Source organism: Bombus fervidus, chromosome 13 (genome assembly GCF_041682495.2).
Source record: "Bombus fervidus isolate BK054 chromosome 13, iyBomFerv1, whole genome shotgun sequence".
Lineage (NCBI taxonomy): Eukaryota > Metazoa > Arthropoda > Insecta > Hymenoptera > Apidae > Bombus > Bombus fervidus.
Window position 1 is genome coordinate 2,296,146 of NC_091529.1, and position 24,679 is coordinate 2,320,824.

General features: G+C 37.0%; 4 protein-coding genes across 8 annotated transcripts in view; 1 reads left to right on the forward strand and 3 right to left on the reverse strand.

Annotated features, from left to right (window-relative positions):
* Positions 1-3,504: 3,504 nt before the first annotated feature.
* Positions 3,505-8,131, reverse strand: LOC139993712 (uncharacterized). Its single transcript, XM_072015686.1, has 5 exons — positions 7,276-8,131; positions 6,368-6,675; positions 5,957-6,197; positions 5,114-5,457; positions 3,505-4,667 (listed from the first exon to the last, which is right to left on the reverse strand). Exons 1-5 carry the CDS (start codon positions 7,401-7,403, stop codon positions 4,357-4,359), a joined length of 1,332 nt encoding a protein of 443 aa, XP_071871787.1. The 5' UTR covers positions 7,404-8,131; the 3' UTR covers positions 3,505-4,356.
* A 1-nt stretch (position 8,132) lies between these two features.
* LOC139993711 (uncharacterized) lies at positions 8,133-11,243 on the reverse strand. Its single transcript, XM_072015685.1, has 2 exons — positions 10,008-11,243; positions 8,133-8,472 (listed from the first exon to the last, which is right to left on the reverse strand). The coding sequence occupies exons 1-2, from the start codon at positions 10,939-10,941 to the stop codon at positions 8,141-8,143; spliced, it is 1,266 nt and encodes a 421-aa protein (XP_071871786.1). The 5' UTR covers positions 10,942-11,243; the 3' UTR covers positions 8,133-8,140.
* Positions 11,244-17,720: 6,477 nt separating this feature from the next.
* Positions 17,721-24,679, forward strand: part of Stac (C2 and C2B_Munc13-like domain-containing protein staccato) — a 38,854-nt gene continuing 31,895 nt past the window's right edge. For 3 of the 4 annotated variants that reach the window (XM_072015954.1, XM_072015955.1, XM_072015957.1), the window contains exon 1: positions 19,652-20,376. In XM_072015954.1, coding sequence (XP_071872055.1) covers positions 19,667-20,376 — 710 coding nt within the window. In that variant the 5' untranslated portion in view covers positions 19,652-19,666. Of the gene's footprint in view, positions 17,858-19,651; positions 20,377-24,679 lie in introns of those variants that run through there. The other variant, XM_072015960.1, reaches the window with a different exon arrangement.
* LOC139993855 (uncharacterized) overlaps positions 23,677-24,679 on the reverse strand; it is a 241,424-nt gene continuing 240,421 nt past the window's right edge. For both annotated transcript variants that reach the window (XM_072015971.1, XM_072015970.1), the window contains exons 5-6: positions 24,322-24,677; positions 23,677-24,104 (exon numbers count right to left, since the gene is read on the reverse strand). In XM_072015971.1, coding sequence (XP_071872072.1) covers positions 23,767-24,104; positions 24,322-24,677 — 694 coding nt within the window. In that variant the 3' untranslated portion in view covers positions 23,677-23,766. The remainder of the gene's footprint in view (positions 24,105-24,321; positions 24,678-24,679) is intronic.

A 24,679-nucleotide genomic window follows, 5' to 3' on the forward strand; every position in this document is an offset into this window, starting at 1 on the left:
AGCATCATTGCTTCAAAGTACCTTGACTATTTCTCCTAGGAACCCGAATCAAACACCGCTTTCTTCAAAAAATTCTATCGAAACGAAGGACAGAATCGCAGCATGTATCGTGGCATAAAAACCAAGGGGAAAAAAGCATATGCAGCTTCTACGTGTATGTATGTACATCGTAGGTATACGCGTGTGTGAAACAGAGACAGATTCCGGGCAGTAACCAGCCGGAAAGCAGGAAGAAGAAAGGAACGATCGCGAGAAAGAGGAAGAGCGATACGAGGCGGCCGGAAAGAGAAGCGACGGTTAACCTGGCGGGGGTGGAAGAGGGAAGGAGACAGTTTACCAGGGGATAGGGGGTGAGACCCCACAAAGGCAGTGGGGCTCTTTTGATTCGCGAGCTAATTGGAATGCCGCGGATGCCAACGACGATGGAACACCGGGGGTTGGGTTACCCCCTCTGCACGGGGGTGGAGGGTCCCAGGGGGTTCTTGGAAGTACCGGTGTAACCCCAGGGATAGGCGGAGCTTACATCTCGCGTAGGGGGTGTAGCTCGAGATATCGAGGCTTATCACCTCTGCCGCTCTTTTCTCTCCCTCTTTGTTGCTTTCTCGCGCGGCGAATTTCTACCGCGTCGTGATTCCTTCCCGCGAAATAATCTTACTTATACTGCAACTGGGATACGGTTCGATTCAACGGTTCGATTCAACTGAGTTCGATATAGATAATAGAATGGTTTGATGGTGTTTCTGCAGGTTTTATTGTCTGATTAGAAGATGACTTTCTTAATACACTTTTAGTATCTTGAAATAAGGGATAAGAGATATTAGGGTGGATTAATATGTAGAGTAATTTGATTTTTGTTGATATCTTGTAGTTTCTGTGGACAAAGAAAATTCTACGTTACTGTTGAATTATACAGTTTAAGTGGAAGGCGATCAAGAAATGGAAAAGTTAAAATAACAGAGTAAAAAGAATAATTAGGTAAAACATACGGTAGAAAATGCTGGTAGAATTTTTCCTACCTCTTAAGGAAATTTCCAAGTACATCCAAAATGAAAGTGCAGATGAGAGTAAACAAAAATTGACAATCGTTGTTCTTTATACAATCTTGTTCTTTATATTAAGAATCTTTATTTCTGATATATACTTACATTGTATATTATTTCACCTCCTTTATTTTAGATTAGAGTTATTAGATTCAATTCATATTATAAAAATTGGAGATTTCATGAATGAAGATTTTGCTGTATGATTCTACTATTACAGAGACAGCATCGCATTTTTCACATTTTTTACTTCCAATCTCTTTAGCGTGACCTATTTCCTAAATGCGATATTTTTACTATCGTTTAATGTGTATTTGTTTCAACGGAGCAAATTTAAAACAATTCTAGTCGTTCGCGCTTCAAGAACGAAATTGCTTACTTCCATATCGGCTTACCACCTGCACAAACGAACCGAAACATCGAGCCGAAGGAATTAACGTTAGTCACGACTCTATTAACGCGATTATTGTCTAATGGAGGCAAACGTTGCATCGAACGGAGGCCGATTTGACAAACAGATTAGACAGTGGGGCATCTTTCATTCCCGATCGATATCACTGATGCTTCCAGCTTGATAGCGAAGTTCGTATGATTCTCCATCGAAGGTTTGCTTTCTTTGTGGCCCTTTGACATGGGTCGACGGCTAATTTATCACGTCGACAAAAGGGCTGCACGTAACGAGCGAATATTAGTTACCGACGTCATCCGCGTCAGATTTTTCCATCACGGAATTTCGTTGCCGGATGGACGCGCGGATATCTCGCGACGATTACAATTTTCTGCCCGTTTCACGTTGGCTGACGTTCGATTTGCTTACGCCACTTAGCTCCGTGGAATTTAGAATCAGGAAAGGCAGAGAGAAAAAATCTTATTTTGAGCAATTTTTCGTAGTGGATTATTGTTTCGATTACTGTTATCGAAAAGTTCTTTCGGAATTAGATTAAAATAAAGGTAGACGAATATAAGATTACATGTGACGTCTATATACATAGTAATTAATTATAAAGGTAGAAACGAATGTTTTTAAAAATGTTTTTGAATCCTACTTTAGATTAACCACAGTTCAAATAATGTATCTATTCCTAGACATGATAAAAATTCAAATAGTTGAAATCCAAATGATTGAAATGAATCCAAATACACTACAGTCCTCCTTATATAAAAAATATTAGAATAAATACAAAACATTGTACGAATGAAAAATATAATATATATTGATTTGTTAATAACAACTGTTGAGAGCGAGATTGAGATATAGAAATTCTAAGATAATAGCGTAGTTAAATGAACATGGCAATACAGCGATTGCATACTTCTTCCAAACCCTCATATAAATCTGAAATTATATACAGGATTTAATTCCCCACCAATTTCCGCCGAAACGAAAAACAACAGAACCCCGGTTTCGAAGGGAAAGCTAGCTTCCTCATCCCACGGCGACCCGTTTTCCCGACTTTCGCCGCAATAAATAATATCCGCTTTCGACGCTCCGATATAATAAAGATATTAAGTTTAATTGAACAAAGCACGGTCTTCCGCTCGCGGTCAGAGAGCGACAGAGTTTCCCCGCGTTATTAATATTTAAACAAAAGCTCCGGCGAAAGCAGCCGCCTTTGTGGTTCGACAAAAAGCTGCACCCTGCCCGTACCTTCGCGAATAAAATTACGGAAAGAACGTAAGACACGCCGCTAATTAATTAGTACCAATTGCTACACGGAAAAAGACGATTTGGAGGAAGTTCTTCCAGGGTTTGTTCTTAACCGGGAAACCAGTCTGTTTCCGGTTTATTTTTGGTTCTGAGAGTACATATTAAAATTTTAATCTTTGAAATTTGATGAATAATTTTATGGATTTTTTGTTTGGATTAGATTTTGTAATGTTTTGCATTTTGAATCTTAATTATATTTTGTGATGAGTTAGAAAGTTTGAGTCGGACAGAGTTTCTAAAAAATTTGTTCTTGTGATGTTTTCAGATTTTTCTAGGATTCTTCTCTGTATTTTATTGTTTTTTTACTTTTAAATCGTGTTTTTTAAAGTTTGATTAATTTTTTGTATTGATCTATTTTATTATTTTATATTGAATTTCACTAATTTTGGAAGAAACGTGAATTATGTTTCATAAAACAACAGATTTTCCCATTTAATTTTCGAACCTTTTGTAAGAAATAGTTTTTAAAAATTGTTGTTCTCCAAATCAACCTTGCGTGTTCCAATCCTTGAATTTTCCTTAAGAAATATAAACGTTATATATTTAATTTTCAAAATTTGTTATTTTCGAACGTGTTATTTTCGAAAAACTTGGAAATGACATTGAAATACACTGCTGGATACTTCCATATCGCAGAATCATTATTCATCCATTACCTTTGTCTCCAACTCTTCCCAACGTGCTTCCACTTTCACCAAATTATTCTTCTCCCTAGGAGAGACATAAAAATCAATCTAAGAGGTACGAAATATTTTCCTCCGATTCTTTCTACCATCTTCCCTCTTCTGTCAAACAATTTTCTCATCTAATAATATTTCAAAAATCAATCGCAACAATAAGAAATAATATGAGGACGAGATAAAGTAGACTGGGCTCGGTGCACAGATTCGAGGATTTATTCTTCTTGCGAACATGTACGCGTACATGTGTACACAGAAATCGTAATCGAAATCGTAGGTGTCTTGTATATACAGTCGATTTCGTGCCGAGGGGAACGGTGATATTACCATTTAGAAGATCGTCGAACACCGAAGACGTGAAGCAAAAGATTTCTTTTTCTGACGGTCACGTTTAAACTCTAATCGATTTCACCTAATGCGTATGTACATCGTGCAACTAGCGTTAGCCTCGGACAATACGTACAGTGTAACATCTACAAGACCCGAGAGGACAGTTACAAAAATATATATTACACAACCAGTAGAAGGGAAACGATCGAATAGGAGCGATTCTTTTCTTTTTTTTTCTTTTTTTTTTTTTTATTCTTTGCTCTACGATGGCCTTTCCGTTGCTCTCGTGGATCGAGTCTCTCACGTTGATGAGTTGCAACGAAATGGACTTTGTTTCTACCTTGTTCGACACACACATCCTTAAACAGCAATACAGGGACGAATTCCTTATACGAAAATAGTCGCGAGAATTGCATGGAAACGAGGGAAAGGATTTTCGATCCTGAAATGTTACTAGAATGTTCGTGGGATTGCTTCAATGATTGAATTCTTTTCACACGATTCGATTCGATATTTTTTTCTCGAGTCCAACGCTTTTACAATCTTCTCGGTTCGTTGTTCTTCTTCTTTGATCTCCCGAAGAGTCAAAAAAACAATTTTATTCGACGTGTCGAAAAGATGTACGCGCAGTACCGTGAGAAGTGTGCAACGACCGTTTCAATTTTTCCGTGTACGCGTCCGTAATTTTTCTTTGGTATCTCGATAAGGATCGCGGATAGTCGGTCGAGAGCTTGTCCTGGCTTTGCTCTGGCACCTCGTAGATAGTTGGAGATTTTACTTCGCGGGATCTGCGCGATTTCATGGTATATAAGGGCGACGGGATGTCAGTGGCACCGCAGGGATCCTTGGAGTTGTACCTCACGTTGCAGCGGCCGCAGAATGTTTGCTCGTGGTTCTCGGGCTCGTCGCCTGAACATTTGAAAGAAGAAATGGTAATCGGTTAAGAAACTTGCTTGAGACGAGTATTTTATTGTTTCTATTTTATAGTTTACTATGTCTGTTCATTAATGTAAGTATTACAAAGTTTAATTAGAATCAAAATCTTACATTGTTTCATTTATGCATATACTAGACAGTGTATTTTTATGCAAATTCATATTTTTGAAAATATAATTTAAGAAGTACAGATTCTACACAAAAATATTTCACCTGTCAAATATTTTCTCGCGCAATTTTGCAATTTAAGATTTCGTATAAATGCGCAAAAACCTGCAGTCTATTTATATCTTCGCAAAAACTTTCAGTATGATCCATATATTCCGTGACACGGTATAATGAAATACAAAATACAATGCCCAAAATTCCAAAGTATAAAGATGCAGTATCAAACAACAGAGTTAAATACAGAATCTTACCTATTGGTCCCTTGATAGGAATATTCGCGCAATCGTCGAATCTGCAGCTATTCTTCAGAGGCGGTTCGTTCTTTTTGCTCGACAGGTTACCACAACGATTGCACCTTCTCGTTCTGTTCAACTCCGACTCTATCAGCCGATCCACATCCGGTTTAGTACGGGCTCGTCGAGTCGAATGGATCAACGTCGTCGCGTCGTCATATCGATCAGGTTCGTTTCTCGATGACGACCATTGACGATAGTTCGCAGGTTGCCGCCTCGGCGGACTTTTCAGCGACGTTCGGACGAAGTCTTCTTCTGATAAGGGCTCGGGTACCTCGTGCTCAGCTACGTTGCGGTAGTACCTAACCGGAACTACGTTTCAAAATAACGATCTTCCATTTTGAATCGAAGATCTTTAACTTGTTTCATAAATGAAACGAGTCCCGTTCATCAAATAATTTGAACACTATGGGTCGATTCTTAACAGTGATATTCTTCTTCCAATGGTTTGAATTTATTGTTAGAAGAATGTCTAATTTTATTGTTATGTGTGTAGGGTTTAAATTGTGTGTATATAAATATAATTTATGAGCAATATAATATGCTTTGAAAATCTGGTATATATCATACTTCAAAAACGTACTAAATTCATTCGAATAGTGCGAAGACGATGTTTTCAACTAAAACTTCAAAGTGACAGCTTTGATTATGCGTACATATGTTTATGGAAGTGTTTAATGTAAAATTATGAAAACAGACGATGATTGTAAGAATCAAAGGCTATCAAATTAGTAAGTAAAATAATACGGAAGTGTCAACCTCCTTAAGATCGAAACATTTTCAAAGAATTTCCGATCTTACCTGGGGGATGAAGGATGATTGTGTATCATAGCCACATGTTGCTGGTAACGAATTTTTCGCGTATCTGGCTGCTGCTCTACGTTTCCCCATCGCTGTTGTCTCAGCAATGCCTCTGTTTTACCTCCTCTCGGAGATCTATGAGTCTGCGGTGATCCGTCAGACTCATCGTCTATTTCATCGTCCGCTTCTTGTTCCTCGTAATCCTTGTCCAAGAATTCAGCTGGCACTTCGCGATCGTCCTCTGCCACGAAAAATTCCAAGTTTTATAAACTCTCTCTCTCTTTCTCTCTCTCTCTTTCCATGTGTTGTATTTCATAGCACCATGAAAATTATAGTATGTTATTGTATCGGATTATAAATACACACATATATAATCTAACTTAAAGAATTTCAAACTAAAATAAAATAAACCTGTAACTTCCTCTTCAACGTCTTCTACTATATGGCCTTCTATAAGATCTAATCCTTCGTCGGTAAATTTCAATTTCTCGATATCTCCCAGCTCATTGTCATAATGGGTCTTCCCCTTCGATGAAAATTTCGAGGAATAACTCGAGGAATGTTTATCTCGGTTGGGTTTAGAACGAGTCCGGATATGCGGTGCGTCGGTACTGTGAAGCGACGTGTTCTTCGGGTACGTCGGACTGGAACATACGTGACTCTTCTGTGGCTTGTAAGAAGTCGACGAGGAATAGTAGTTCGTGGTCGATTCCGGATTCCTTAAGAAGATTCCCATGAGAAAGTGTTTTTTCTAGCTTCTGGCGAAAGTTATGTTTAAATCGCTTTAGGAATAGAATTCTTTGACCCTGTGTAATAGTACACCTACACACAATTTCATTAAACCTGTATAATATGGAATATTGTTGTACTATGACCATAAAAAGTAAGCGAAAAATTAGAGAAGATATCACTTTATTAATATAAAAACCAAGTTTAAATAAGTTAAGATTGGAATATTGGAATAGCTAAAATAAAAATAAAGGGGAAATACAGTTTTATAATATTATAGTATCCAAGAGTTAAGCGAAATCTTTGAAACTCGTTGAATGAATACGTTATTCATAGAATATATAAACCATAAGAATATCATAAACCATAGAAATCTTCCATAAATCATTTATATAAAAGATACGTTTTATTTTTATTAACTATTTAATTACGACTCTTTTTCTATTTCCTCTATTTTTTATATTCTTTATAAAATAGTAACATTCTATTAAATAATACGTGTAATTTTAAAGATGGGGCTTAGAAGAATTACATTTTCAAATTTTCCTAGAAATCTCAAAGAAAAATTGATTAAACGTTCAAATACTCACTTGCTAATTTTATTAATCGGAAAAGATTGACTCCTCTTCTGCGTATGCCTCCAGCACGAATCAGGGAGATCCCTCGCGTCAAGATGCGAGTGAATGCATTTTGACTTGTAATTTTCTACTTGTTTCATCGTTAAATTTCGTCGTTCGTCCACAGCGTCCGGGAAAAAATCGTGGAACAGTAATCCTTTCACTTCTACACTTATTAGACGGTAATTTACATATTTCGTTTAAAAAATCGTGTCTTTTATTCCCTCATAGCGCAATGGTGTCGATACAACACCAAACATCGAACAGTAAAATGAATGAACCAATCCTATCTTCCTTTCCAACAAGGCTCACGAATCCTTCAAAATCTTCATTGAAAATCCATCCAAGATCTCAATATTCAACAGTAAACGAATCGTTTCCTCCTCCGATTACATCAATCGCAACATTGAGTTTATCTTTGTTAAACCTTCGTTCAAAACCGCACGAATCTGATTTCCAGTTTAATATCCTCAAGATCTACAACTTCCTCCACGAGACTATCAACGTTCTACGTTGCTGCAACCTTTCTCTTCATGTTCCACACGAAATCAATCTAACCTCAAAAGGACCGACCTCAAAGTCTTCGCAAGAATCAGAGACTCATCCGAGGGAGTTGGAAACGAAGGAACACTTATTTGGAAATACGATCGAACGTATTCGGAATCCTTTTGAAAAATGGTCAAAGCGCGTCGAAGCCGCGAGAGAATCGTCCTTGGCCGTCGATCAAGCCCTCCTCGAACGCGAGCAGTTGAATATTTCTAAGATCGGAAAACGGAAGAAGCAGGGGGGAAACGAAGAAACGAAGTGGTGCTTCTCGATCGAGGAACGCGGTTTCTTTTCACCATTTGTCGGTCTCGTTACTGTCCTCGTGTTCCAGCGAAGAGTTCAGCGACCGTTGAAACTCGTGCACCCTTTGGCTCTGTTGCTCGTGATGATGTTTCCTCCACTTGATGCGTCGGTTTTGGAACCACACCTTCACCTGGGCCTCGGTCAGCCTGAGTGCGTGCGCCAGGTACAACCTTTCTGGTCCGACCATGTACTGTTGTCGCGCGAATTCTCCCTCCAACCGTTCCAGCTGTTCCGCAGTGAAGATCGTACGCACCCTCTTCAGCTTGCCGCCGCCGCCGGAGCACGAGCTTGAACCGCCGTTCTTCGTCCCGCCTTCCTGACCTACGATTCGATTTTTTATGTAGAAACAAAGTAATCCTTTCTGAATATATGATTTTTTTTTATTTTGTTTCTTTTCTTGGAGGGCCAGGTGCGTGATATTTAGAGACTGATCACTTCTTTGAGATTAACACAACTCGGGGTGGTAAAATTTCTTCGTGATATTTTTCTGGTCGATGATTCAATTTTTTTTATGTGGAGAGCGATACGCGTTATATTTGGAAACTGAGGTGATTGAATTCAATTTTAGCAATTGAATTTATGTTATTTTCTTTAACACATTCGGGAGCTGCTATTTTAAGGACATTTTAAAACAGAGAATTGCAAGCTTTGCTTTGGAATTTTTAAAATCTTTTAGTTTAGGATTCTTTGTAATTAATGGAAGGATGTGAATTTGGATAGTTTGTTTTCAAATATTGTACTTTGTGCCACTGATTATGTTTATTATTCGTGATATTCTAACCGTAAAGAAATGTAGTACTGTAATTATGTAAGTATTCATGCAATGAAACTTTCCTTGTACGATAATCTATGTATATTTTATAATATCTACATCAATGCCATAGGTGAATTCTAGCTTGTTATAAAATTTATTAGTATTATTTATTTATTGGTAATTTGTATTTTGTGTATATTAATTTAATTTCAAATTAGAATGTTAAATTGAAAAAATATATATTTGATGATGGAAGACGATGGGCAGCGATCGAATAATAATTGCTAACTATCTATTAACTAACGAGAATTTTATACTATTTGTCAATAGGATAAACAGATACTTTTTAAAATACGATGATATTTTCCTAGTAATACGATGGGAAAGGTTTCGAGATGCTACAATGTTGATTTGCTTGAGAAATTATCAAAATTTGTGATATTCCTCGATTCTTTCTCAGGTTAACGAGAATTTTGCAGATCATGAGCACGATTGACAGCAAGATTTTCACCACAGCTATCGTCACGCTATTTGCATTTGTTTTTAGCGAAAATACACCTGAAGTTTGATATAACTAATTTACAAGAAGCTGTTTCAGTAATAATTTACCAAAGATTTGTATACATAATTGAATCACTCTTCAGTTCTGACTATTTTAATTAATTTTCATAACATACCTGCGCTGACAGTTAATAATTGAATTTCTAATTAAATAAACAAACAAATATAGTAAACGCGTTGTAGTGTGACAATATCTTTGACAATTAATTTTGATATGCTATTAAATAATCTACGATTTATTTTTATGTAATTATATACAATGAACCTAAAACTACACCTCTACACTCTACAAATTAGGATTATTGTACTTAATAATATGATCAAAATTCAACTATCAGATTTGGAGCTTCACGATTCAATGAAAATGATGAAAATCCTAAATTTCGAAACTTTAAAAAGATCAGGAGCATACAAGAATCAAACTTCGAATGACTAGAACTCATTCAATAATTTCACTTAAAATTCCTACGATTCTCCCGTCATGAAACTCATGCAACATGCAACTATCTCAAAAAACCATCAAAAACGTCATTTCAAATACCTTGATGCTTTCTGTATTGTTGCTGCTGACTCCGTTTTTCCCTGGGATTATTCCTCAAGCCAAGAATCGCGTCGATAGTAAACGACTTAGCCTGTTGTTGCTGTTGCTGCTGCGAGTGCTGCATCTGTGTGATAGAATGCGGATGTGGTATCTGCGTGGACAAATTTTGTGCCGAGAGATTGGCCCCCAACAAGTGCGATCTTCTCATACGTTCCAACGCGATAGCTTCCAAATCCTGGTTCCTCGGTTGCATCTGCATACTTTTCAACTCATTATGCTCTAATATCGGTGGATTTTCCAGCAATCCAGCTCCCCCTCGAAGTCTCTCCAGAGCAAAATTCCCAATGTGGCTATCCCTCATTCTATCCAACGACAAATTAAACTCCTTCATCCGATCCAGACTGTAATTCTTCAGCAATCCAAAATCCTTGATATCCTTCTCTGACACAGCAAAATTCAAATCCTTGCCGTACCTATCGAGAGACAACGTTGCGTGAGCATTTTTGTGCCGGTTCTCGCGAAGATTGAACAACAAATCCTTGGCCGTCGGATTCTTGGTCCTGCACAGGTTAGTCGTTTCCAGAGACTCGTCATTTTCACTAGATCTGTCCAAGGGATAGGCCATCTCGTTTAAACTACCGGCAATATAACCAAACTCCTTGCCTTTGTTCAGTGATAGTGGAAGGTTCCTACTATTATTTTCAAATTCGTCGAAGGACGAACGAATAGAGGTTCTGCCAGGTTCTAACCCTAGATGAAAGTCTTTAGGTTCAATCGCAGGATCTTCCTTTGACTTGTCCACAGATAGGTTCAGTTCCTTGATGCGTTCGTAGTCCTGGAAGGCTCTCAATTGGCTCTCCGAGTGACTGCTATCGCTCCTGCAGTCGGACAAATCCTCGACGGTCAATCTTGCCGACGGATCGTTCGGCTCCATACTCGTCCAAAGTACTCCTATTTGCAAACTCACTTTTCAACTTCAAAACTCGAAATCCAACAAATCAATTTTCCAAGTCCAACTACTTTGATGTCAAACAATATCTTTCTTTGACACAGATATTACGGCGAACCGTACCACGAATCGTCCATGTTTCTAAACGTTAATGCCAGACTTTTAATCTACCTCGGTCCTGCAGATTCAGAACAATTTTTCCATCACCACGTCCACGTCGTCGAAGTATCACGTCACAAAAATGCAACTCGATCGTAGAACCGTGTTTGTCGCACCGACATCACAGTGCAAACGATTCAGACTATACGAGTTAGGTGGCGAAACACGGTATCAGCAAACACACGGAAGAGAAGGGCAAAACACGAGGAACCGAACTGGAACGATACGAGGGATGGCCTCGAAGGATGGTCTCACCGCGCTGGCGCTGAACGGCGTCCCAGGATAATGATGTCAGGCACGAGGATCACCGCTATCAGAGAGGGTTGGCGAGCAGGACTAAGGATATCCGGCTAATGATCCCGTACGTGACGAGGGGGGTATTCACCCGGCGGTATCCAACTCCCCTGCACCCCGTTCGCCACTTTCCTGGCAATCAGTCCGACGTTGTGTTTCACCTCCGCAACCCCCAAATGGACCGCAGAATACCCCCTCGCCACGGTCAATATTTTTTCATTCGACCAGGCTAGCCTACGGCGGGGTTGTTCGGGGAATTCTGATTGGCCAAACGCTGCCATCACCATACAGTTAGACCACGCCTACAAGGAACATTGTGGGGGTTATTTGCCGGGAGTCTGTTACTTTTTTTCCACCCTCCACCTCAAACAATCCAGCCACGAGCAGCAGAAGCTCGAGCAGCAGCTTTCAAGGCCCGTGTTACACTCGTTCTTCCTCTAGCTGCTGTTCTAGGCCTTTTACCCCCGCCCCCCTCGACCAACCTTCATTAATAAGCTTTCACCCCCGTGTACAGAGATCCGTCTCATCCTCTCTGACTTGGTCGTCACACAGACACAACTGGGTACAGGATGGTGAGGAGGGTGGTTTTGTAGGGATGAGAGGCTGTCTCGCGTCTTCTACTCGGTAGCTCGATTGTCTGTGCTCGTCGACGATGTCATCCGCGTCTAAGACGTTCCCGGTAATTAGGTGGTCGCGTTCTAATGATGATGAGGTCGTTTAATTTTGTCCCGGTGATCTTTCTTGCCTCCAACGAACAGGATTGAGATAGTCGACGATGCTGAAGGATTCAGTCGGCTGATTTCGGTGAGGATGATTTTAGTTAGGCGGCTTTGTTTTATGGCAATGCGCAATTTATATTTCTCCTGTCTTTCGTTTCTTTCTTTTCCATTTTTCAGTCGAAGGGGTGAAAAAGTGAACGTTGTGATTTTAAAATTGTGAATATAAATGTAGACGTATTCTATAAAAATTGTGTCACCTTAGGTTGAAAAAACCATTTCATCGCTGAAAGTTTCCATCGCTTTCATTTTTACTCGACAGAAACAGGTAGCTAAATACGTAATTCGTCACGTTATTATAAAGCATGTTTTTGTAAACTGTACGATCTATATAATAACGAACAAAAGATTTTTTATTTGATTTTTACTACTATGTTTGTATTCGAGAATGTCGTTATATTATTTGCGAATAATCGAAAATCATCAAGCTGCTATTGTGCGCAGATCCTTCAAGAGCTAGAGCAAACACGGTTTTCCTAATTGCTCCTTTCCAGCCTGAATCTTCATCCGCAATCCCCTCATTAGACGTTGACGGGTATGCGGGAATTTCAGTGCCTCCGAAAACCTCTAAGGAGCTTAAGTTCAAGAGCAAAAGCTTAATTACGATAATGTTTTATGTCGTCTTGACTTTTCTCTCCTCCGTCATTATTTTATTACCTCCGTTTTACCTCGTTACCAAATACGTCATAATTACTGATATGTCAGATCATAGTTTAACAGTTAGCACACATATGATTCCATATACAAGTAATTAAGTATTTACATATATAGGAAATCCTAACAATAGTAACTATCACGTGGGCGACGACAAACAAAGGAATCGAAAAGTTTTCTGGAAAGTCATTTTTAATTACCATTATTTTTATAGAAATTTTCATTCTGTATACAATTTTTCGGTATTTATTTATTTCGGCATATATATGAATATAAATATTACGATACATTACAATATTAAAAAATTACGACTATGGGATATTATTTTAAATATTCTATTTATAGAAGCGGAATATTACTAACATAGTGATAGTGCATTATTGGTTACCGTAATAGTTAAATTGTAACGTTCTATTAGTATTAAAATTGACTGATTTTCGTTGCATAAAATATAAGAAAATTATTCCCGTATTAATTGCAAGCTTAAGCATGACACGAAATATTCTGTAATTTTTCAATAATTTAGCCAATATCGTAACGATTTAAGGATTTTTAAGTTACGCTTTTTACAAACGGAATAATAAATTTCGTTTTAATGGACGAAGAGTTCGGCCCCCACGAAAAGTTACACGGAGCCATTATGAAGTTGAGATTGAGCGATAAATCCGAAATTTACTTCGGCCGTGTCTTGCATATTTTAGAAATCCGCGCGTAATTGCATCGTATATTTCCCGATGACGCTAAGTTCGCGTTCACCCATTTGAGTTGCTCAAGAAGCGCCATAAAACTGAACGTTAAGCGCATTCCTAATTACAAGCATACTCATCACACATTACGTCGATCATGGTAGTTCAAATACATATTATTTTATAAATTTCATCTATCGGAAGATTCTTAGCCTTCTTTGGAATCTAATTTATTTTTCCATCAATAATAGACATTTCTATTAAGGAATACCTCAACTCAAATAAAATCTAAGAAATTTAAAGAATCAATTATATCTCTAAAAATTGCGTTATAGAATTCTATATGTTTATCTTTAAATCTTAAATCTCTGTTATGACGTATAATTTTGTAATATTCTAAATTTCTCTAACGAAAGGCAACAAAACCATAACCATCTCCAAAATTAAATTTCTAAAACGTTTTCTAGTATTAGTATTTATTCTATTCCACAATTCTTAATTCAAACTCACTTTTTCTATAACCCAATCAATCCACTTTCCAATAAATAATAAAAATCGTTAGCCAGAGGTACTCCATAATTTCTCATCGAAGTGTGTAAAATCTAACGAATAAGATACAAATTCTCCAGAACTGTTCTACAAAACACAATATCGTAAAATCCTTAATTCCTTCACCAAAGGGTAGGAAAATTACTCTGTTACACCCTAAACGCTTTCGCTGTACAATTTCACGACTGTACATTTTAATTTCGATAACAACTCAACAACCCAGCTTTTGCATCCGTATCCACTTACCAAGGCAACGATATTAGCAAACTCACCCTTTTGCAAGTTCTTACCCTGTCTCCACTATGTTCAGAACTGGTAATTATTAGCTTTCAACTGGAAGAAACTGGAGACACAGATCGAATGAGATCAGCGACAAATGTTTAAATTAAACGATGTTGCGCGCGCGCGCGAGCTTCCACGGCGAAGCGGTGCGACGGTGGGGGTTGGAAAGAATTTCTATTGAAGCTCCGATAACCCACCCTCTTCGTGAGCCCGGCCAAATGACTTGCGACTCACCCTTATTACAGCCTGAAATTTATCACGGAAATTTCGGAGAGTATTTTACCCGGATAATTGCTCCGCTTTATAAGAGCCACCCTTACGAGCCAATATAGAAGACGAAGACGACGATCCAGCGAGTCTCGTTCGAGCCGCCGACGAAATTTCCCTTCGTCTTTAATTAGTCCTCGTTCCACGAGCTGGGAAAAATGAACACGCCCGGATGAACGAGTGATTTCATCTTCGAGATTATGGAGCTACTCCTTCAGCAAAATTCTTCGTACTTTCTTCGGTGGTTTTGGAATCTCATTTTTGCGCGCTTTTGGAGGAAACAGGGAATTATATGAAAAGGCAGATTAGTGGAATTGGTTTTGGCTTTGGATTAGTTGGATTGGAATTTATTGGGAGCGTAGAACTAACCATTTAGAAAGACCGGGGGAGAGAACAAGGCAGAAGTCAATTGATTAACCCCATTGAAGTCAATCAATTGATGTTTCGACAATTAAATGTTTATCGTTAACACCAGAACTAATAAATTTTCAGGAAATAGGATTCAGTGTCAGGTTCAGCAGTATCAGTATAGCTTCTCAGTAACTCATATATGATACGAATATTGTTAACATATCCATTCTTTGAAAATTTGGACATTTTATACGTCGATCGTTGCAGAAAAGCTATATCACCCAAGGCGTTTGTGGTTATGTAGAGAGTGAGTTAATAAAGATAATAAGGAGATTTCATATAAATTTCTCAAAGATTCCTATAACTTCTCCTATTTTTTATTCACGATCCTTATAACATTCATCAATTCCTTAAACTCACTTTTGTTAGTAAAAATTACTCCAAAGTTTAGGTAAGGTACACTTCCAGCACAATACTTTTTTTCTCGAAATTTCCAAAATAGATCTCCTTACATCTCAGGCCCAAAATTCGCAAAACGAACCTCTCGAAATCGATGACTCTACAGAACCAACCACATAAATGCGGAACATCATCGAGCAATGACGGTGAAAATAGACCCGGCCGTTCTCGTCGATCAATCTCTCAGTTACACATCGGCTCCTCGATCATCGTCGGGATCATTAATAAAGCAAACCGGCCATTGGCAAATTGGCCCCGGAAATCCTACCGTGTATCGCAATGCACCGCGTAAAATCCGCAAATATGCACGCGTACATCGCCTATGCACCCCCTTTTCTCCACCCTTTGCCGTTGTCCACCCTCCTTTCTCTGTTCGATGTAGATGTCACAGAGAGGATGCACACAAAACGGGCGCAGTCTCCGTTTCCCCAGCTGCTCTTCGGCATATTCTGCTGCCTTATCATTCTCTCCACCCCTCCACAAGTTCTCATTCCACGCGTGATATTAAAGCCAGGGCAATTAGCGGTGGGGGTTGCTAGAAGAGAGGGTGGAGGCCGAGGACGACAGTTTCAGCCGGTTCTTCCAGTCACGGATATAGCCGTGGTGGGGCTGTCTTGGATATGATTGGCTGTCAGACGGGGTTAATCCCGGGTCCGGCCACACCCCGCCGCGTCTCAATCCACCTCCGTGGTGGCGATTTTGCGGCGCGGATGGCCGCGGGGGCGTACGGCGCGCGTCTTTCGAGACACGGTCACGGATTGATTGAGATCTTTGCCGTTGCGACCCGGTCGTCGAGAGGGAAATCTTGATGGACTCGCCGAGGAAACGTTCAACGTAAGCCTGATAGGGTTGAGGTAAGTGAGGAGTAAAGTAGTATCGCGTAGCTCGCTAGCTTCCCGATTATCAGCTTGTTTTTGCGAGAGTTCCTGAAGGTTGAGGGTTGCTGCGTGTTTGTGATTCTTAGGGAGGTATTTTGAATGTTTTGCTTTCGAGGGTTTTGAAATTGTGCAAATTAATTATGAAAAAGGGATAATTATTCGGAATAAGCAACTCGTTGATTTTGATGAACTTAAAGTATGTTGTCAAGGTGAATATTTTTGAATAACTTTACTCTATAGGTGTATATAAAGTCGCCCGGCCTTATTTTTAGAACTATAGGCAAAAGTATTTTTAGACTTATATACGTGTCCAATTTATGACAAAGTAATGTCGCTCTAAGTATTACAGCTTACTATATATACATTTCTCGACTGGTTCCACATTTTTTCAATACAATCATAATAGCCGTGTCTCATTATAATGAAATTTCACGAAGTTTTGTATAACGCACATGAAAAGGTTGCTGGATGGTAATGAATTGTTCGTTTAATAGGGGCCGCGTAATAAAAGTGCTGGCGTAAGAAGAAAGGGAAAATGGAGGAAGAGGCAGGAAATGGAATCCAGAAACACAGGGGAATGGTGAGCGCTTGATGAGAAGGAAAATGAGGATTTTTCGTTCGAAAGATCAAAAGGAGGTAATAATCGTCCTAGAGTTAGTTTCTTACGTTAATACTGTATAGAGATAATTCTCCTTAGTCCGATTTCCGGCCTATAGCTTCGTTTTGTTATATGCCGTTGAATTTAAGCGTGCAATTCTTCCTCCATTTAATGCTTCTTAAATGAGCGGGTTGAGCGCATGAATTTCGAATAATGTGTTAGCTATAACATATATCCATTTCATTTTACTGTGGAATTCAGCATGAGAATTTCTATCCACAGGAACGAAATTATAATTGATATAATGACTAATATTGTTTCCAATGTTACTAATTAATTTTTACATACTTATATTCCATAATTAATATTATTGTTGAAACCATTCACCTTTTCAAAATTGTCACCACCTATTAACATATTGAGTTATTTTACAATCTCAAAGATATATCCAACTATCGACAGCAATCTACTCATTAATATTTAGTCAGTTCCGTTTTAACTGTTAACGTATTTAAATTTTTTACAATCTCAAGAAAATATCATTCTATAGCAACTTATCAAAATTTAATTATTTTTTTTTTAGTCAGTTAATGGAAAATATTTCTATGATCAGCACGATTACAATGTTTTTAGCATATCTTCCTTCGGCTGACGTATGCGTGCCGTCACGTCAATTACAGCATAGTAATTGCAGCTGAACATTATTTTCTTTAAATAATGGAACACAGCTCAGTACTTCAATCTCTGTGGAGCGTCTCACTTGTCCGTCGTTCCTAGACGTCTTTCGACGAATTCAACTGCGAGGAAGCGTAATTCTACCTGTAAGATGTTCGACTGGACATTTTTCAAACGGAAGCAGACTTCCCAATCAAAGATCGCACACGACACCCACGGGAATACTTGGATCAGGTCATTCCCAAAAGTTCTCTGGGTGGGACTCACCTCGATGTGAGTACCATTGAATTTCAAATGCACAATATACTACAACACATTATTAACAGTATTTTACATTATTAACGCTATAATTTTTAATGCAATCTTAAAACAAAAAATCATTTTAAACTCGCTTTTTGAGAATTTTTTAACAGAACTCCGTCTCGCTTTTCTAAAAAAATATTTCCTTCTAATTTTTTAGGCATAATCGCTTGTTTTATTAATTAAAATTTTTCCACTCTTGCAAAAAAAAAAAAAAAAAAAAATAAAATTCTACAATTTAAACGTTTTTTCGCTATGTAACTTCCACAATCTGTGATCTTGCAAAAATTGTGCAGAATATTCCAATCGTTTAACGATCATGGATAAACGCTTGATTGAATTTGTCATTCTACTCGAAACCAAAGGTGATAATTGAAACGATGATAGTTTCGATTGCCTCTCTGAAAATTCCGGTTGTGCCTATCAAATGAAAACTGATCTTTTAAACGTCAGCTATCATCGTTAACAATAATTTTACTTAAATTGCTGGTCACATGAAATGTAATTTGAGTGATGTCACGATTGTTATTGCTGTTAATGCAGAATCATACTTGACACACGCGCTCTTATCAGCATATTTTAGCGGTTAATGTACAATGTTGAGGAAGGATGTTAGATTTCAGGCCGGAACAGCGGTATCATACTTCTGAGAATAACATCTATTTCCTTATTGTTATATTTATCACTTAATTATGATATGCATCATGGGGAAAACAATGCGATATAGAGTGAAAAAGGGAGCAGTAAGTACGTGCTCGATTTCATTAGAATCATGGTAATAATAGCGTTTTTCCCACATATGATCTCAGATTTAATATTCTAAGATCTATATATAACACAGTTACAAGCGATAGACATACGAGTACACTGTGGTTCAAGAGTATGTGAACACCAATTCTATTTTTATTTTACTTTCCTTTTAAAGAACCCAATCAAAATTAAACAAAAATTAATAATTTTAAACCAATGTTCGAAATTTATTTTTATATCACTTTTTTTGAAAGAACGCACTCAAAATTAAATTAAACTCCATAATGTCATAATAACGCTTGAAACGAGAACTAATTTCAAAAATAAAATAATCACAAATAAAAATAATAATCACTCTTTTGTCAATTTTCTTCCAAATTACGAAACATTCTATGTAACATCATATTTTCGTTCTACTTCCTGTAAAATGAACAATACAAACTCTCGATTTCAAAGTGGCGGTAAAAATTTAAATCCTAGAATTCGACAAGTATGATGGATATACTTAATTGAAGTCTTCAAGGGAAGGAAAATTTTTAAGAAACTTTAATGTACCAGGGGAACTTCTACAAGTCCTATTTCCGATGACTTACAGACTCAGTGCACAGTGTGTAATTTGTATAAGCAAACATTTTTTAAGCAAATCGAAATCGGGGAATCCACCATCGGAGCTGGTGGGAAGTCATGAGTGCCCCTACTCCGAGTAGAACAGCTTGCGACCAACTACATACTATATAGTACTTCCATTTGGAGAACATTCACGTACTTAGTGTGAGTGTGGCTCGAGCTCAGTTCTACAGTTTTGCGCGCGCTATTCACACGAGCCACATTGTACCCTAAACCCCGAACAGTTATAACAACATAAATGAAACTGCCGTATTTGAAAGTGAAAATGAAGTCTTTAATACTCATCGCTTAACTGTGCCATAAACTTTTACACTTGCTTCGAGTAAAACATTCAAAAAATCATAACGAATCCTGGAATAAATATGTTATGAGTACTGAGAAAATTATACACCACTTTTTATAACGATGTTAGCCATTTTTGAGAAGCTGAAACATCGTCGTAAGAAGTCGTCTAAACGTTTGTCTTTTAAGTCAACCGAGGTTAGAAACATAGTGTCAGAATTTGAGAAAAAAAAGGATAAGAAGAAGATGTATAAAAATAAGTTTAAGCCAACTGGAATTAAAACCAAAGGTTTCGGATATAGGAAACCAAAGGATACGGTTCGTAACGAAAAATATTTGCCTTCTAAATCAAGCGAGATCGAAAACGGTGTTCCAAAGTATGAGAAAACAAAAGATTCTCGTCCTTATGAAAAATATCTGTCTCCTAAATCGAGTGAGATTAAAAACAGTACTTTGAAATACGAGATAACGAAGGGCACAGAGGTGCATAATAAAGAATATTTGACAAATAAGAATTTATCAATTATGACTGACGACGAATCTGACTCATGTGTAGAAAATTCTTTTGTTGGGATGAATTTAATGGAGAAGAAACCTAGCAAGGCTAATGATATTTCGAGTAGAAGTTTAGACGAATATATAATTGTGAGTATCGAAGAAAAGCCTGCGACAGTTATCACGAAGAATGTACATGATAATAGTGATTCAGAAAGCGTGAAGACGAGTATTGTCTCGAGGAAGAACTGTTGTACAGCATGTAACGATAGATGGTACATGAGGTTCAAGCAACTAATTTTGAGGACAAATAGGATTTCTCCTTGTATGGTAACAGGGTGAGTGTAATTTGGAAAATTTATTAATGATAAAATTTGTTAAGTGGTAAATTGTTAGATTATACTGGATTAGCAAGAAAAAATTCGTCCGTTGAAAAATAAATTGCTTTGAAATCTTTCTTTGGAGAAAATGTTGCAAAATAAAATTTTTTAATTGTACATATATGTATATTATGCATGTGCCATCAAAGTATTGTGAATTATGAAAGTAAATTCGTATAAGGAAAATACGATAACATTCGAAATCATGTTTCCACGTAAAACCATATGAATGAACCATGGCAACTTGGATGAACAAATTGCCTGATTATTACATACTCAAAATCGCATTAAGTATTAACGTATGCAAATCCATATGCCGCTTGTTTTCTCTTTTCTGGATACATTCGTTCATAGTGGCTTAAATAACTCGATTAACGAGTAACAATTAAAATTTACGTATACGCATCGCAATCAATGAAACTGTTATCGATTTTGCTAATTTAAGGTTGAGGATGTTCGATGTCGGAAGCGAAAGAAACGATATCAAAGTATTATACGATTATAATACAGTATTATATCATATAGTATCATATCATATCATATATTATATAGACATCACATGTCACTAAAGTACGTTTCGTAAATATTACAAGCAAAGCTGAGCTAAAAAATATAGATTTAAAAAATTTCCAAAACTCAATTCGAGTCGCAAATCTTTCTGATCTAGATAGTATCACGACACAGAATTGCTAATTCGTTACTAAACACGATGCACCTGACGACGAAATCGATTAACAGTGGCATCGAAGAGGCTACGGTCGTCGAGTCGATTGGATCGTTGGGTGGCCATCGTGTTTATCCACCGAATAGATAGAGAGCCACGGAGAAATCGACGGATGTGACCGACGATAATGCACTTCTCACGGTTAGAAGACACGGTGCACGTGGCAAGGGAGTTTAAAGACCCGCTGGAAAAGCCGGCAGCCGTTGTTTATGCAGGGAAACCAGCGTTGGTGAGTCATTCGAGTAAATGACAGCGTGGAGTAACGCTTGCGTGCCCACCATCGCACGAAACGATAGCCAAAACGATAGTTGAATAGATTGTACGTGGGGAATATTTAATTTTACATCCAATAGACGAGAGGTTTAAGGCAATCTGTAGTATAGGTTTAACAAAGAAGTAAGTTTCTAAAACGATTTCGTCGATTTTGAAAATTGGTTACGTAACTTATTGTTAATAATCCATTAAGGACCAACGTTGCTTCAACGTTGACTATTGTTCGAATCGTTTCGAATAAATATTTATCTACGACAATTATCCGAATAAATTCCTTTTATTGGAACGACAATGATTAAACTCGAGATACGATAAGATAAAATTTTAAGAATAACTTTGATGAGATTAATTGTTGCAAGTGGCGTACTTCTAATTAAATTATATCGTGTTGTATCTTATACTCCGTATCTGTACAAGAATTGAAAATTTTAGTCATTTCAGCGATTTTAAAAGAATTTCATTCCTATGTCGTTTTCTCGAAATCTGAGAATATACATCAAGTAGTATTATGTTCAAAAATAGCCATACTCGTTTATGCGTGTCGACAATACGAAACGTCGTTGCACACAATAGTTTCTAATTACGTATTACCCAAGGGCCCTGTTCAAACTTCATTCAGCCCTAAGTACACGGTACGTGAGTCGAGTGACTGTGTGTGCGACAGGATCTTGCGCAGAACGTGCGTAATGGACTTCCTGCGTGCATCGAACCTGAACACGCCTGTCTCTGTATTCTGGTATTGGACGCGGCTTTTTCATCTTCCTGGAAACGACTTTTTTCATGCTATACGTGGAACGTGAATCCTTGATCGACTGACTATCGATTAGATTGATTTATTTAGTCCTTAATGTCATTTCGAGAATAAAATGGCCAACCTCTCGTAAACAAGCATATTTTCACATTTTCCGTAAACAAAATTGTTTATATTCACGTTTGATGTTTTTACTATTCTGAGCTTCCGAAACATCTGCAAAAATGTTGGGATGCACATTAAAGTCTTTACTACACAATACAAATAATTTTTCAGTCAAACGTTCGAAAGCTTTCTCAAGAAAAATTTAAATTCGCTTTGAAGAAATTCACGAGTGAAATTTCACTGGGATCGTAAGAGATCCGCGTAATATACGATGGATTAATGCATGTTCCTAATTCAGAATTTTCAGATATTTACTCTGTCGAGATAAACTTCGAAATTTGAATGAAATACTATTTAGACAGATAGATAATTCTTTTTACAGCGTTGCATATTTCTTCAGTGATTTTTGTCATCTTTAGATTTAACAGAAAGTGCTTAAGAAAAGATAATGATAATAAACATATAAAAAGAGAGGAAAGACTAGATGCAACTTGATTAGCGATTGTGAGGTTGTACTTTGATGTACGTTGATACACGCACAAGAAATATTCTCTATATTTGTTCCGATAAACATACGTAGAAATGTGAACAAAAGCTACTGATTATTATAGATTCAGGAAAATATGAGTTACAAGAACATGCGAAATAAAATAAAAAGAATACTCACAAGTTAGGAAGAAGATAGTAGATTTTGTGTGTATTTCTGCTGGCAGTTTGAACGATTGCGTTTGATAAATTTGGGTGGCATACAGAACAAAGAACGTTTCATATCTTGGGAAACTATAGATGTCATGCATTTTCCTTGTACATTGCTGAAAATTACTGTTACCTGCAAGTAAATAAATTAGATAAGTTGGAAGATTAGAAGAAATAGTTATATAAATTTCTTGATCTATTGTATTTTAGGATTTATAGAGTCCATAGGCAAGTGTACGGTGCCCGATATGAATGATACTAATTTTAAAAAATATATGTTGATAATTTACAAATTTCTTTTCTTTTATAATATATATTATATTAATATATATAATATATTAATATATTAATATATTATAATATATTAATATATTAATATATTATAATATATTATATATAATATTATTTAATAACAATATTTATAGAATTTATTTCATTCATCTTGTCTATGAAATCTATAAAAATTATGAAATTAAAAATTTTTATTGAGAAGCTTGAAGATAACATTAAAAAAATATAAACTTCGATTCTTTTAAATAATAATCCATAACATTTTGTAATAATTTAATTAAAATAATTAGTTAAAATATTAAATGGAGGCTAGGAAAATAAATTAATACAGATTTATCACAATAGAGATCCAAAGTTGTGTTAATATTTAACAAATTGCCTGAAAATAAATTATGATTGAAATGAAATTTTTCAAAAATTTGTATTTATTACATTGGCTAAATTTGTTTATTATATTTATTTACAACTATCTTGAAGATTACATAGAATTTGTATGGTTTATTCAGAATTAATTATTCTCATCCCAAAATGGCCTCACATTTTGGTAAAAATGAGGATAATCACGTGAGATTAAATCGATAATTTTATCGTATTCAGAATAATGCAACGATCCATGTTGACGGTTCCATTCGTCGCCAAATTCTAAAGAAGTTTCCTCACTCGCAATTGGTCCAAAACAGTATAAGGAAGAAACGAAGCTCATAGTTTCCATGAATATCATGACTAAAAGAAGATTATTTGCAAGAGAAGTCAGCATATCTTTATTGGTCGCGTTTCGATGTCTGGTTAGGTGATTCATTGATTTCATTAGACTATTCATAGAGCTGTCCACATCTTTTATTATCTCTGTAAATGAAACATTTATCTATATTACATTCGTACCTCATGTTTAATAATATACTTTATATCTTCTCCGTACAAAGTTTATAAAGAAACTTTCTATGTATTTAATGTTTGGCGAATAAAAGGGAAATTATCGGACCTACCATGACACGAAAAATTTCTTATAATAAAATGAATAAAATATCTAATTCAACTGTAATGCAATATAAATCGTGGTAACCTGATTTAGGACGAGCTACAACACGATCCCGCATATTTTCAGAATCCAAATCTTCGTCGCTATTCCACTCGACTTGCGATGTGCTCGTGTCTGACGAACTCGTGTCTGACGAGCGCGGTTCCTTTCCACTGGAACTTCCGCCGCTGTGGAGTTCCAGCAGCTTGGTCATCCAGTCCATCAGACTAGATAAGACCTTCACGTGGCTCTGCCAAGCTTCCTTAAAGGTATCTCTCATTCCCTCCGCGAAGAATTTTTCAAAATCGACCGCAGACCGGTGCATTTTATTAATCGCTCCGAATGTTCTTATCATCGCTCCCTTTTTGTATGATTTCAAAGCTTGCGAGATTTCACTGTGCCT

Excerpts from the sequence above, each read along its gene's own strand:
- LOC139993712 (XM_072015686.1), bottom strand. The coding sequence starts at position 7,403 with ATGAAACAAGTAGAAAATTACAAGTCAAAATGCATTCACTCGCATCTT. Across the intron at positions 6,676-7,275 it reads CCGATTAATAAAATTAGCAA|GAATCCGGAATCGACCACGA; the intron begins GTGAGTATTTGA and ends AATCTTCTTAAG. Across the intron at positions 4,668-5,113 it reads TCCTATCAAGGGACCAATAG|GCGACGAGCCCGAGAACCAC; the intron begins GTAAGATTCTGT and ends TCAAATGTTCAG.
- LOC139993711 (XM_072015685.1), bottom strand. The coding sequence starts at position 10,941 with ATGGAGCCGAACGATCCGTCGGCAAGATTGACCGTCGAGGATTTGTCC. Across the intron at positions 8,473-10,007 it reads ACAATACAGAAAGCATCAAG|GTCAGGAAGGCGGGACGAAG; the intron begins GTATTTGAAATG and ends ATCGAATCGTAG.